Raw genomic sequence first — 14,045 nt, forward strand, 5'->3', positions numbered from 1 at the left:
ACACAAGGGTGCTGCATCACAGGCCTCCCATGCTCTTTTAGCCAGGTTTATTGCAGCAAAAATGGTAAATGGCAGTGATTTCTGTATGGGAACAATTGCTGAGTAGATTTTGGCTACTCCTACATCAGAGTACATCCATGTGCTCTCATATCAAAGGGATCTCTGCATTCAAATTTGCTAGAAAATCAGGCAATTGTAACTTTACTGAGTTGTCCATCATCTGAGGCTGCAGCCAACGTGATATGAGCAGAAAAATTAAAGATTTCTGTCCCTCTCTTTGTCTATCAGCAGTCTCAAATGGTGAAAATTCTTTTCTCTACAGTTTTTTGATCTCTTGCTTTTATCCCCCATGGGATTCTTCTTAGTTACAATTTAACATTGCAAATAAGAGCATAATAAGCCACCAGTTCTATCATATCTTTTAATCTAACAGTTCCCCCCTATAATTCTGTCAAGTTTTAAGCATTTTTGCGTGATGTTTTCAACTTATTTTTAAATTATACTTAATTATTCACCATTTTAAGAAAACAATTAATTCATAAAACTCTATTGTACTCTGTTAATTGAATTCACCTTAGTTTATCTCTAACCTGTAATAAAATCAACAAATAGTGAGTCATAACAAAACTGTGACTTATATTCACCTTTTTTTTTAGTTTTGAGGAAACTTTTGGCCTATCAGCACGGTTATTAAATGGAACACCTTTAAAGGATGAATAATCTAAGTATTGTAATGAGCTTCCTACAAAGTCATGCTGAGTTAGTTTTGGGAAGAGTGAGTTTGGGAACGAGCTGATTGGCCAGCTAGTACGTTTAGCTGTCATTAAGACATGGTAGCTAGTGAGATATGTTAAAACAAAACCATATGAAATGTAGGCACTGTTGAAAAAACATTCTGTTCCAGTGCTGTGGCCTTGTGGTGTGGGAGATTACAGGAGTTTTGTCAGCAGCACATAATGAGAATGAAAAGATGGAAAAATGCTCGCTGTTTTAGGAAACAAGATTGCCTTTAGGGTTCTCTGGATAAAATTTGTTTTCCAAGTATTTCAAGTGTGGGCTATGAAGCATTACTCTGACTGAGTAACCAAATGGCAAGAAAACCTGTATTTTAGAAGCAGCATGCACGACTCTGTGCATGGTGTGACTGTCCCCATGTTCTGGGGAGTAGAGCTGGAGCAGCAGCAGGCCCATAGGCGACTCATTTAATTTTATATAGGCTATGCCCATATCAAACTGGGCCAGCATGTGCTGTGACAAGGCATTATGGACGCAACAGCATATCTAGAGATGATGCTCAAGAGAGTGAGGCTCACTGGGAAGAGGCTCAGACCTGTTAGAAACATGCAGGTGCCAAGAGGGCTGATAACACACTGCTTGGAGAGGAATTGTAAGGGTCATTTGGTTAGACCTTAATACATTTCTGCAGAGCCCCTGCAATTGTATTATGTTGTTGGGTTTTTTTTCCAGGTTAAGTCTGTGGCTCTTACAGGCTTCGGGTGGTGCTCGTGAAATGTTAATCGGAGTGCAATACACTGAGCAAAGGGAACAAAACTGACTGTTCTGCCCTGTAGCCAAAAAAAGAGAGAACGCCAGCAGATATTACCATGAATGGAGTCACACAAGAATACTGACATGCTGTCCTGACTCAGTTTAGCATGTCTGTATTACAGCATGCTAATGCAGCCTGACAGAACGTCACGCTTCAAACCTGACAGCACATGGGGATTAGCCTGTGCCATTTTCCTCTCCCATTCAGTTAGAGTTGATCTATTCCTCCACAAATGTACCCATATTTGTCTCTCAGTGGACTGAAATGGTTGAGAAATGCCTGTTTCTGAGTCAGTGCAGCTTTTTCACCCCCTTCAACACCCCCTAAGTCCTTTTAGTAGAAAAATGTGAACACTGAAGCAATAAGACTGAAAATCTTGTTTGAAGCCAAAACAGTTTTTGAGTTATGATGTTACAACCTTGCAGCACAGTAAGAAGAGACAAAAATTATTTTGCTTTTTGTTTGTTGAAGTTTCTTTTTTGGATAATTTATTTGTTTTGTAATATTGAAGAGCCACCTACTAATGACCCTGTAAGACTGGTATCATTTACAGCTGTAAACCCCAATAGCTGGAGCAGTGCATTGAGGGCAATGGGGAAAGTCAGTCTTTCAATGTGGTGCTTCTCAAGCCATGTTCTGGGAATTCTCCCCTTCGTCTCACATTGAGAGATCAGAGTGATGCTGAAAAGCCCTCCTGAAATGCTTGTACTAGCCAGGGAGCTAGTACAATTTTGTTACAAGGCAGGAGATGGGCTGCTTACTCCTGTGGCCAGTTATTTTAGTTAATTCTTCACCCTGAAGACTCAGAGCAGCTATGGTTGTATTCAAGGAGAGGAGGAGATGGCAAAAACCACTTTAATTGTTTCCATTTCTCCCCTCCCAACTAGTCTGGGAGACACCAGTGGGAAAAGAGCATGCAGTCCAAGGTGGGAGGCAGCGGCAGATACTCCCCATTACAGCAGTCGGGGCAAAATGAAGATATTTAGGCTATAGCTTGAAAATGTTGGTAGCAGAGTTATGTGATTTGGTTGCTTCTGCTAATAAGCTTCTGAACTTGATTTTTCGGGAAGGTTCATGCTGCTCTCTGCTTTTATGACTATGTAGTGCTAAATAGATCTGGAGGGCGCAGAAGTGATATGATTCTTTCTATGTTTCTTTCAGAAGATGACATTCAAGCCACTACTGTCAAGCTAACCACTACTGTCAATTCAGCCACTTCTGCAACAACACCAAAAGCTGGTAAGACTTCCAATTTGCTGTTATCTGGGGTTCTGAAGATCCTATTGTCTTTCTAGCTTTCAGCTTTTCCAACTTCTTGGAGAAATCAGGTGTATTATTTCATAAAGTGTGATCATAGACCAATATATTTCCCAGAATCTCTTATGAAACTCTATTGTAAAGAAAGGATCGAAGTATCTTAGTATGGAGACAGCTAATTTGAGCAGGCTACACTTTTTATTTCAGGTGAAAAAGGTTTCCTATGCTCTCAGGAAGTGATTCAAGTGAGATCAGAGATTAATAAATTACCAAAGACTCCCAGTTCAAGAGGATTTAGCAGAGAAATACCTGTTTCAGATGTTAAAAGTCTGTCATTCTGTTCTGCGATTCTGACATCTTTGACTGTCGCATTCAGTTCTTTATTGTGCAGCTTTGTTATGAAAAGGTATGAAAAATCAATATAGGCCATATTTCAATCATGTGAACTCCTTTATTAGTCTGAATGTTGAAGACTGCTGCATCTAATAAGTTATACATATGAGAGAAGAAAACTATCCATGGGAGAGAAGAAAACATGCACACAGTATTCTATGTTTTGATAACTGAGGATACTAATGAGTGTGCTGTGGAGCTGAAAGCACTGAGATTATGAAGTATAGACTTGAAGTGCTAGTAATGGAGGTGGATAAGATGCAACCAGGTGAAATAAGCATATATTGTTTGTTACAGCAGATTTAGACCTATTCAAATTGTGTTGCAGTTTTTTTATGCAGCTCTCAAAAACCCTGATGTTTATGTCTGTTTAAAAGACATTTCATAACCGCCCAACACCTCACAGTGAATTAACTCTTTGAATGCTTCACTGCAATTTTTCTTGCAGCTTTTTGTCATGGAAGGGAAAGCAATATTGATATTTTTGCCACCATGAGAAAAGCATTAGAAACCCTATATGAGATTAAAGCAATTTGTGAGTGTGGAACAAGGAGGCCCATTCCTTGAGGCATTGCTATTCTAGGTGAATAGCCAGAAAACTGAGAGCATAGAAAGTATAAGTTATATTTCAAAAGTTCCAGGGTGAACATTGCATTTAGAAGTACTTAAGTCATACGAGAGAAAATTACATGGGGTGTAATGATTTATTCCTATTCTTTCACATACGCCATCCATTAAAAATGCTAGAAGAGGTGATGTGTAGGTGGAGGTAGTAGTTGTCAGGTATTTAGTTGAGCCTCTGTAGCTGACAGTAGCATTAGATCACAGAACTGAAAGCTGGACTCTTTAATTGATTAGTTGTAGGGTTTTTTAGTCCAGGTTCCCTGCTGTAATTTGGTAAATTCATTCCTCTGAGCAAGTGCCAGGGGTACATGGGACTTGCAGTACGCCATCTGTGCACAGCAAGGCAAGGTGATTTAAACCTTGCTTAATTGCTTTAGTGATGTTTGGGAAATTCTGCTCCCATCTCTCCATACCAGCAGTGGCTGGGAAGGGATCCCTGCTGCCTGCAGGAGCCCTTTCCCCTCCCCCTAGCCTCCAAGTCTCACTCCACTTCAGGACAGAAGTAGGAATCACCTTATAAAGGGCACCGAGTTCACCCCAAGGAGCATAATTTACTAGAGAATACTATTCATATTGTCCACAATATCCTAAGCTTTACTATACTCCAAAGAGGAGGGCCTGCTGGGTGCTCCCTTTTACCCAGAAATCAGGGTGCAGAGGAAAAAGGTCTGGGAAGGCTGGCCAATGAAGAAGACACAAATGTGTCTCAAGGTGGGCAAGCACAGGGAAAAGTTGCCCAAAGACTAGTGAAGTCTGTTCCCTTTCAGCTCTTTACCTGTAATCTATAAGATGTATTCCCATGTGTCACTCACACTTCTTTATGGAGATTTTACATTCCTTCTCCTGCTAAACAGCTATGCAGCAAATTGCTGCTTAGAGGGGTAGTCCAGCAGCACAGTGAACCCATCCATCCACACCAGGCTCTGTTCCCCTCTCTTCTTCCCTTGGAAGTAAAGCCAAACACCTCTGCATAACTCCCAAAGATCATGTTCTTCTCCTTTAGGGGCTGGCTGGAAGGTACAATTGCTACCTTTCAGCAGACAATTGCAGATTGTTCACAGGCCAAACCTCCCCTCTGAAACCAACCATATGTACTTCAAATCTTCTTTCAAAATGTGTGTGTAATAAAGGTCTGTGATGGCCAGCCTTTAGACAGAAATTCACTGCCTTGGTAAGAGAATGCAGCTAGAGGAATGTGATGTTTATTTAGGCACGATAAAATAAATTCATAATGATGTGAATGCCTTTCTTGCCATAGTGGAACCTGTGAATACAACAACTTCACAAACAACATTGGCAGAATCAGTGCCTACAACAATTGCAGTCAAAACTACAAATGAAACCATCACAAGCAGTAAGTAAGAAAATCTCCGAGTTAATTGAAGCTGTTCTAGTGGTCATTGAGGAAATTAGGCAGCAGTGCCTCTTGTTTTGTTTTGGGAATTTGTTTTACAGGGAGTGTACTCATTGGTGAAACCTTTCAGGTGTGTGAAGGAGCTTCCTTCTGGTCAGGCTTAAAAGGAGCTCCAAGCTATGCCTTCCAACCGCATTATCACAGGCTTGTCTGCAGTGGAATGACCCACTATGTGACAGGGAGTGGCTTTCCCTGCAGTCAGTGTTAATCTTGAATTTCAATTAAATATCCTTTTGATAATTTAAAATTAGTCTGCAAGCAGGACAGTAGGTGTGTATTATGTGTGTGTACAAAACTGGGGAAATAAACTGAATGTCTTTCCTGTGTCAGGCTCCACGTCTTCTTCACCTAGTGCTGCATCACAAACAACACAAGGTACAACAAAACAACCACCAGCAGTGACTACAGCAGCAAGTACAAGTCTCAGCACAGCAAACAGTAAGTGATGATTTCATTGAGCCATTTCTGACTCATTCTATGCTACATTTCTGTAAAATTCTGCAAAACAGTAAAAGGATGTCAAAAAGAGTAGTTTGGTGCTTTGGAGAAGCAGAGCTATTCATCCTACAATATTATATATTTTTAATGAAGCTTGCCCTGGAATCCTCCGCAAAGAATATTATACCTTTAATTTGTAGTGGAGGTGATCTGAAGCCATTACACAGTATGTTCATCTCCCTGTAACTGGGAGAGATGTATTTAGGAGGGGTTTAATTTTTTACTTCTTTGTTTGTTTACTTGTTTTTCAATAAGTATGAAATAAAAAATAAATTATTTTATGTGATCAGAATGGTGTCAGAACACCACCCCTTTGTTTCTTATTTTTATATGTGTTACAACACTATGCTTATTACCTTTCATATTGTTCTGAGACATAGTGTTGAAAGAGAGGTGGTACTAATTACTCTGTATCAACCTAAGAAGATACTTTTATTTCCCATAAATCTTCAGAATAACGTGTGTTGGCCTGGAATATCAGATTGGATTTTAGGAAAAAAATAATAATGAAAAAAATCCGCAAAAACACCAAAAAAACCAAAAACACAAACAAAAACCACAAACTAACAAAAAATCAAACCCACAAGCAAGTAGTTGGGTTAATTTTTAAAAGTATAATAACATCCCAAAGGAAGTTAGTAAACTTAAGATGAAATTCAGTCTCCCTTGTCTATGATATGCACTGTAAATGTTTGCTCCAGTCTTCTGATGAACCATAGCTTTAGAACACTCCCTATTTTATTTTTAATTGACTAAAAAATTAAAATAAATAGTCCAGATATTTACCTCAGCAGTCAGTGGTACACCAATGCACTCAGAATTGATGTTTACAGCATACTGAACTGCTGCTATTTATTAGAATGTGACTTCTCTTCCCTTGGCTTATTTGTCTGAAAAGGCACTCCTGTGAAGCAGTCTGCATACTTTTTTTGTGCAAATTTCCCTTTAAAGCCACCCCTCGTGGACCCAAGCCTGCTAAGCTTCCTGGAGAACTATTCCCCTTTCCCTTAATGGTTTCATTTTCTGCCGCTGCAGCTTTCCCGCTGTGTATTGTGTAAGGAGTGGTCTGATTGCCAGTCCGAAACCTTTGCGGTTTTGGCTTGGCTTTTAAATGCCACTGTCAATGAGTCACAGAAAATACACAGCCTAGCCACTGCATGAGCTGTTCAAAGTGATACCAGAGCCCCAAAAGAATCTCTTAAAACTTTCAACTGTTGCCCTGCAGGCCTGCCAGAAGCCCGCAGCAGGGCACGTTACATTACGGATGTGATTCCTGCTCCCTTCAGTTTGGCAGAGGTTCCTGGCTTGCGGCTACCGGAGCAGCACAGCCACCTGGAACTAAACCTTGGTGACAGATAGAGCTCCCGGCAGGGGAAGGAGAGCTAATGAGAAAAGGCGTGCCTGCCAGTGCAGCTTAGCTCCAGCCACTGCTCTGTGCTGAAAAACTGATTCTGGAGGTGTGATGGGCCTGGGCAAGAAGCTTTCAGCAAAGTGCTTCCTTTCCTTTCCTCTTGCATTCTCTTCCCACCAGCTAGAGTTAAGTCCCTAGGTGCTTGTATTGCGATTTGGTTTTAAAACTCCTCATGTAAGCTAAGCCCTCCTCCCCACCCACCCCCCAAACTTGTGGTAAAAGGTAAATTAACCTAAAACCAGGGCTTTCCAGCCTCTCAATCCCCCTTTCTAAGAAGGAAAACTGAGACAGTGAGTCCAGGATATTGGAAATACCCGGTGTTAAAAAAATTTGTATCATCTTTTAATGCAAAAGTAGTACTTGGAAGTATCTGTATGTAAAAACCAATGTTAGTAGGTTTTTAAAGACAAAATTCTACCTTTCAAGAAAATCATAGCCTTGGCTTCAGTAAAAAGAAGTGGGATGGGACAAAAAGTGTTGGTGTTGGGACAGGACGTGGCACCAGGGCTCTGTGTGTGTGACCAGCTTTGCAGAAAACCCTCAGACCCCTTGGCCACCATCCGCCTGTTGGCTACAGCCACGCCTGCGTTTCCAGCCCAGCTCAGGCACCGCAGGGTGTCCCTGGCTTAATTCCCTGCATCTTCCCAGCCCCTGCCGGCACCCCCGGCAGCAGCCCCGGGATGCGAGGGCTCCTCTCCCTGAAGCCAGCACAGACATAGCAACACTCCTGCTCTCAAAAGAGACAGCAGAGGAAAGCTGGCTGCTGTCTCCTTTTCCACTTGCACTCGTTTCTCCCCGTTTTTGCAAGGGCTGTGTGAAACTGAGGCAGAAATTGGTGGTGCCTTGATGACACTTCAGAATTTACTTTTGCTACATGTGATTTTTAATAAAAAGGCACCTCTGCCATTTTGTAATGGAAGTCATCATTTTCTCTACTTCAATTCCTGCTAAAAGCTTCAGCAAATGATTGCGTTCACACAACTGAGATTTGACAGGGCTTCCTGTCTCCTCTGCAATTTCTGTGGCTGCTGTCACCTTTTATTATAGATTCAGGAAAAGCTCCCAGTACTCCATACACTGAAATCATGCAAACATCTTTGTCCTTCATTTTTTTTCAAGACTTCAGTGTTCCTTTCCTCTGCAGGCCGCAAGTGCAATCTCTCCTACTTGCCTTCCTGCCCTGTTTATTGTATTAGAAGCCAACATTAGACTGGTCTCCTTAGCTTTCTTATTTATCAATATAAGGTGTCAAATCCAAGAGTTCACATTTAGTCAGTGACCTCACTTGTGCAGTTCAGGTGCTTCAAACAAGAATTTGTATGGTGTCACACCACAGAAAATCTGCAATCAGGATTTCATATCCTGGGACACCTGGAGTTATCAAAGAGAATAAGAAATGAAATGCAACAAAAATTTCTGTTCTTCCTCCCTTGGATATGGAGCAAGCATCTTATATAAGATCAGTATTCAAAGGATTATGTGACAAATAAGAGTGGATTTTTGACTGTCGTGTTTCTGAGTTATGCCACTCTCCTGGACGATGATACATTATGGTGCTGTGGTATATTAAATATTAAAAAGTGACAAAGAAAAACAGTGGAGGATTTTTTTTTTAAATCAAACTACTGGTAATTAAAAAGTAACTTTTACTTCAGGAACGCTACCAGAAAAGCATTCTTGTAATAGGTATTGCTCAGTTTTCCTCAGTTTGTTAATATATTCTATAGATCAACACTGGGTATAGTTGGCTGCTGAGACATTTTATGCAGAGAGAAATTTTAAAATATGCATTTTTAAATACTTTGGGGTTTTGCTTACCAGAAAACATAAAGTTGCAGACAGCATATGCAGTCAACTATGGATGTAAACTTTAAAACTGAGATCTGTTTGGTTACCTCCCTAGGCAATTTTCATTCCTCTGAATGGGCAAAAATGTCATTGAGATTGCTACAATGGGATTTTTCAAAGCTTTTGGGCACTCAATAATGCAAATGGCTTTTCAGGCTTTTTTATTTTTTATTTTTTTTATTATGGAGGCAAGGCCTGTATGTGTGTTAATGCTAAAAATATGAGCTCAAGGGAAAAGCTTTAGTCTTCCAGTTAAAAAATGGTTTTGTGCTGGCATTTTAATGTGGTTTGCATGTAGTTTGTTTTGCCCCTTAAAAGTGTTTCCTTGATTGAATTGTTGATCAAGAAAGGTTTTAACACACTGAGATGTCTATAGTCTTTGCAGAGCACAGATTATATGCAGGGTGTTTGTGGGTTACTTGAAGCATCTTACAAGGTCAAAACTAATTAGCTAGCAGCTTACTGTAAAGAAAATTTAAAGTACTGTCGGAAAACGCCAAAATGTATGTGGATTATATGTAGGTAAAGTAGAAAACCATGCTAAAATTAAGTGAGGATATATGTCAAATTTCAGCTGGTCAAGGAAAATGAAGGGTTTTCAAAACATAGAGAGAAAGGAAATTCCTGAAGCTCAGAGAGCAGCTTTGCAGGGCAGCTTCAGGTTCCCTGTTGATTATCCCTTTGCCAAATACGTGTTAGCATGCTGCCATTTATCTTATCAAAATATCAGCAGGGAGAGCCGAATCACCACCAGAGAGTTCTGCTGCCGCAGCCATCATCCCCCATTTGGACAGCTATTTCACACTCTGTACTGCCTTACCATTTTTATTCATAATCAGCTGTCGACAACAAACCCATGAACCGATGATGCGAGCGCTTTTGCAGCAGCAGCAGCCGCCCTTGTGCGCTGTGCTGTGTTCTGCAAGGCCAGGCGTCCCCCTGGCAGCAGGCAGGGATCCGTGCTGCAGCTGGCTGAGTGAGGCGTGATGAATAACTGCAGCGCTGTGTCGGCGGCGACGGCAGGGCTGAGTCACCGCGCCCGCGCAGGGTCCTCCGCCTGTCCCCGCGCCGAGCTCGGGCACCGCAGCCACCGAAATGAAACACAGGACGTACGGGATTTACCGAAAAGGCACATCTCTAGCAGGCGTTCTGTGCTGTTGAGTACATGAGCAGCGGCTGGGTATGGATGCTTCTGTTCCCACAGGCTTTTGGTGCAGAAGCTGTCTCATCTGCTAAATGTGTTGGTGGTAGAGCCTGTGCTGTGCATTAGGCATGAGGCTTGAATGCTGCTTAAAAGCTGTTTCAAAGCCACAAGTCAGCAGAGAATTGGGTTGCTAGGATTTAATCTTGCAGTGGAATTAAGGGAGCCTTACCCACCAGGTCGAGCTTTCCATCTTGGAAGTGGTGAAAACTGGCACACGGATTTTTGCCCTGCAGCAACATTTACTTTACCCCTTGACACAGGGATCACTGAGCCTGTTCTGCAGTCTGGCAAAATAAATGCAACAACCTTTATGCCAAGCCCTAGGTAAAGGTCTAAGTCATACCTGGTGCTACCTGGGTCACTGGGAGAATCTCACCCAGGCTAAATTTAAAAATTAAAAAAAAATTAAAAATCAAAATGCCAGCATCCCTCCCCTCCCCTGCCAAGGCATATCCAGCTCACAGCCCGTATTCCTGAGAACAATCTGTTCTCACAGCTCCCAAACACTAGAGGAGCACCCGAGGCTGGGTTGCTGCCAGGACTGATAGGATGCGTGGAATGAGTGATCCCCATGGGAAAACAGTCCTCTGTGGGGTTATAAGGTAACTGGCTGCCTCCCTCCTCCTCTCTCCCACACACCTGATTGTTTTGCAGTGTTCACAAAGCATATTTGTATTTGAGTGTCTCTGCACTGTTATTCTGACTTACTTTTCATTTTCCCATGCAATCCTTTACTAACCTATGACAAGGGAGTCACAAGATGGCAGCTGTTACTGCTACAAGCCTGTGCATCTTATAGGGAGGTACCTCAGGTTTGGGGGTTTTTTTCCATTTTTAAAAATTGATCTTAGATTAAAATTCAACATAAAATTTGAACCTGATGCTACGATAGTAAGAATCAAATGCGGAAAAAGTTTGCTTCTAAAGATTGATTTAAAGCTTCCATTAAGAGAATGTAGGAATAGTTAACATTCTCAGATCCTTGCACTATACTGCATAATGAAAAATGAGGTAGAGGGGCTTTTTGCACTCTTCTATACTGCAGGTTAGACTTGTATATTGAAGGGGTAGAATGCTGAAGTTTCTGAAGGAAGTTGACATGAAATTCTGTTTCTCATCACTAGAATCCCAGTGAAAGTTTTAGGCACTGAAGTTGTTTTGCATCATTTTCATGCCTCAACCTTGAAAGACACCATCCCTGGCTGCCCAGCTTCTCTCAGTTTCCAGAATTATATGAATCCCCTGACTTCAACTCATTTTTTCTTAGTTTATTGATTTTTGAAGCTTGCCTTTCTAAGGTACTGCACTTAACGAACAAGAGGGGAAGGAAAAGGCCAAGTTAAAGGTGTGTAGTTGTAGAATAGGGAGCTTTGGGTTCTTTGAGGGACCAAACTGGCAATCAGTTTCAAGATTAAGTGTGTCATTAAGCATTCCTCAAGACTTACATATTGCATGTGTGTGATGTTACTTGCTGACTGAAACATGTCTTAAAGTTGTTTTAGTCCTAGTGTTTAAAATTCATATGAAGAAGCACTGAAAACAGTTTACAGCTCAGTCGCCTCTCTGATTTATATCAGACAGGAAGTGTAAGGTTACTCTTGGGCATCTCTTTGTTTTATTCAGTAGGCACTGTCTTGCCTGTTATTATTCTGAGGTTTGAGTACAGACGTAGGAATTATGGGCAGTGCTGGAATATCTTAAATTATTTCTGGTCATTCAGTGACCTTCAGTTCCACAGGCTTAGGTCATGTCCTGCACCATTGTCTTGGCCTCACCTTAGGCTGCAAATCTTGTGACACAATAGCCTTGATCTCCTGTTGACTGAGTGAGAGGAGAAATAAGACTATTTTTTTTCATAATTTAATATTCAAGGATATGTTATTTCCTAGGCCTTAGCAGCACAGAATGAAATTATTACCTCTTTGCTTAATTGCAATCCTTAAACTTTATACAATATCACATTATGTGAGAGTTGTAACTGAAGCTTGATTGATTGATTGATTGATTGATTTTTAAATGAAGGAAAATCTAGAGGACAGTAAGTTGAGCATCTCTCTTCTGCTCATGTTGCTCTTGGTGCAACACTGCCTAACTATTCTAGGGTCCCAATTCAGAGCTCTGGGTTGTCTTCTGGCATAGATATGAGGCTATTTCTCTTGCTACAATGTGCTTTGATGGTGACTCAGCTATGTCAGAAGTAACTATTCCCTAGGAACGGTTTGTTCCTTGAGACGCAGTTACCAGAACTTGTAGTGCTTTCTTATGTCTTTTATGTCTTTTTAAGTCTTTTCCATGATGGTCAGAGCATTTGTCTGAGGGATGCTCCCGGATCTAAGACAGTGCTTGTGCAGGTTCCTCTTACCTGAACATCTCTCTCATTTCTAGCCACACAAGCAAGTGTAACACAATTGGCACAAAATGAGAGTTTGGATGCTGCATCTACTACAGAACAGTCTTTTCCTTCTACGGTCTCTCCAGAAAGAAACACTTCTGCTTCTGGAACCTCAGGTAAGTCTTGAAAACATACACTTTCTTTCTCTATACAAGCAGTTTAAACAATGCAAATAATTTTGAGTCTTTTCTTCATTTTCTATGCATTGTTCTGGAATGAGGCCCACATCTCCTTATTCATGCAGGGTACACTGTGTCCATGTCACTTAGCCCTGAAGTGTTGAGTGATGGCTGAACTTTCAAACATTCAGTTGAGATACGTGGTGGACTTACAAGAGGATATAAATTACAAGTGATAATGAGTAATCTTCATATATGCTGCGTGTGGAGGCCCATGGGCCTGCCACAGCTCCACCCACAGCCTTGCCCTGGAGGGATGTCCCATTGCATGGGCTGTGATTAGCTTAGCTGAACCCTCCTGGAAGGATGGTCCTTAGGTTGGCACACCTTTTCTTATCATGGTGAGCTATCCCCAAAAAGCTTCTGTTATCCCACCATGCCCTAGTACCCGTGTTTATCCTTTGTAACCCATTGGTCTTTCCCCCTTGGTACCACCCTTGCTTTCCCCCATAAAAACCCCAATTTTCCTCCCAGTTCTTTAGGGAGCAGTCATCCCTGGCTCCCTTCCCAGAGCTGTTGGATAATAAAGGAACCTTTGTGGAATTTGCCATATGACACTCCTGTCTCTCTGTCTCTGAGTCGGCCTGGGATGGCCTCGCAAGCAGAGCTGAAATCACTGATCAGAGCTGATCACTTGTGGCCACGGCCACCTCTTGCTGAGGCTTATCCAGGGGCTAGGAGACCTGCCAGAAGAGCCCCTACAAGGCAGTCCTTTGCAGGACTCTCTCTCTGGGAAAGTTGGCGGCTTCCTGGGTCTGGAGCGCTGGATCTCCACGGACCACCTAGCAGCCAACAGCTGTGTGAGGTCATTGTGTAGCATTGACTGTCAGAGGAGGTCATCAAGATAAATTCCCTGGCTGCAAGGCAGAGGAGACAAAGGAGAAAACAGCTGTAATTTTCGCAGTTGTTAAAAAATCTGGAGATAAATATAATATGTATTACCAATTAAATTATGTTAAAAGTACAACATGGTCGCATGCAAGGTCAAAAATACATAAATTCTTCCCAATTCCAGTCTGGTCTTACTGTTTTTCTGGGTGTGTTTTAGTGTATGTATTCACTAAGAAACACTGTGGTGAATGCAGATGCCAGGTCATAGGAATAATTATTTATTATGCTTCTAGCTGGCTTAACTTTCCTAGGTTTTGATGAACCACTTATTCAGGTTTTCTTAAGGTCTCTTGGGCCTTAACTTCATTTAGTACTTACTCTTAGCCACATGTGTGTAAATCCAAGAAGGACACTCTCTTTGTTTGCATATCTCTATTATTAATAG

The 14,045-nt window shown here is 41.6% G+C and overlaps 1 protein-coding gene across 4 annotated transcripts in view; it reads left to right on the forward strand.

Annotated features, from left to right (window-relative positions):
• The window catches only part of EMCN (endomucin), a 53,118-nt gene that overhangs the window by 13,401 nt on the left and 25,672 nt on the right, over nucleotides 1-14,045 (forward strand). Inside the window, exons 2-5 of one of the 4 annotated variants that reach the window (XM_088163956.1) lie at nucleotides 2,714-2,788; nucleotides 5,082-5,177; nucleotides 5,568-5,675; nucleotides 12,584-12,706. In XM_088163956.1, coding sequence (XP_088020082.1) covers nucleotides 2,714-2,788; nucleotides 5,082-5,177; nucleotides 5,568-5,675; nucleotides 12,584-12,706 — 402 coding nt within the window. Of the gene's footprint in view, nucleotides 1-2,710; nucleotides 2,789-5,081; nucleotides 5,178-5,567; nucleotides 5,676-12,583; nucleotides 12,707-14,045 lie in introns of all 4 variants that reach the window. The other 3 variants (XM_014875278.2, XM_088163958.1, XM_088163957.1) reach the window with 3 other exon arrangements.

Source organism: Sturnus vulgaris, chromosome 4 (assembly GCF_052056855.1).
Source record: "Sturnus vulgaris isolate bStuVul1 chromosome 4, bStuVul1.hap1, whole genome shotgun sequence".
NCBI lineage: Eukaryota > Metazoa > Chordata > Aves > Passeriformes > Sturnidae > Sturnus > Sturnus vulgaris.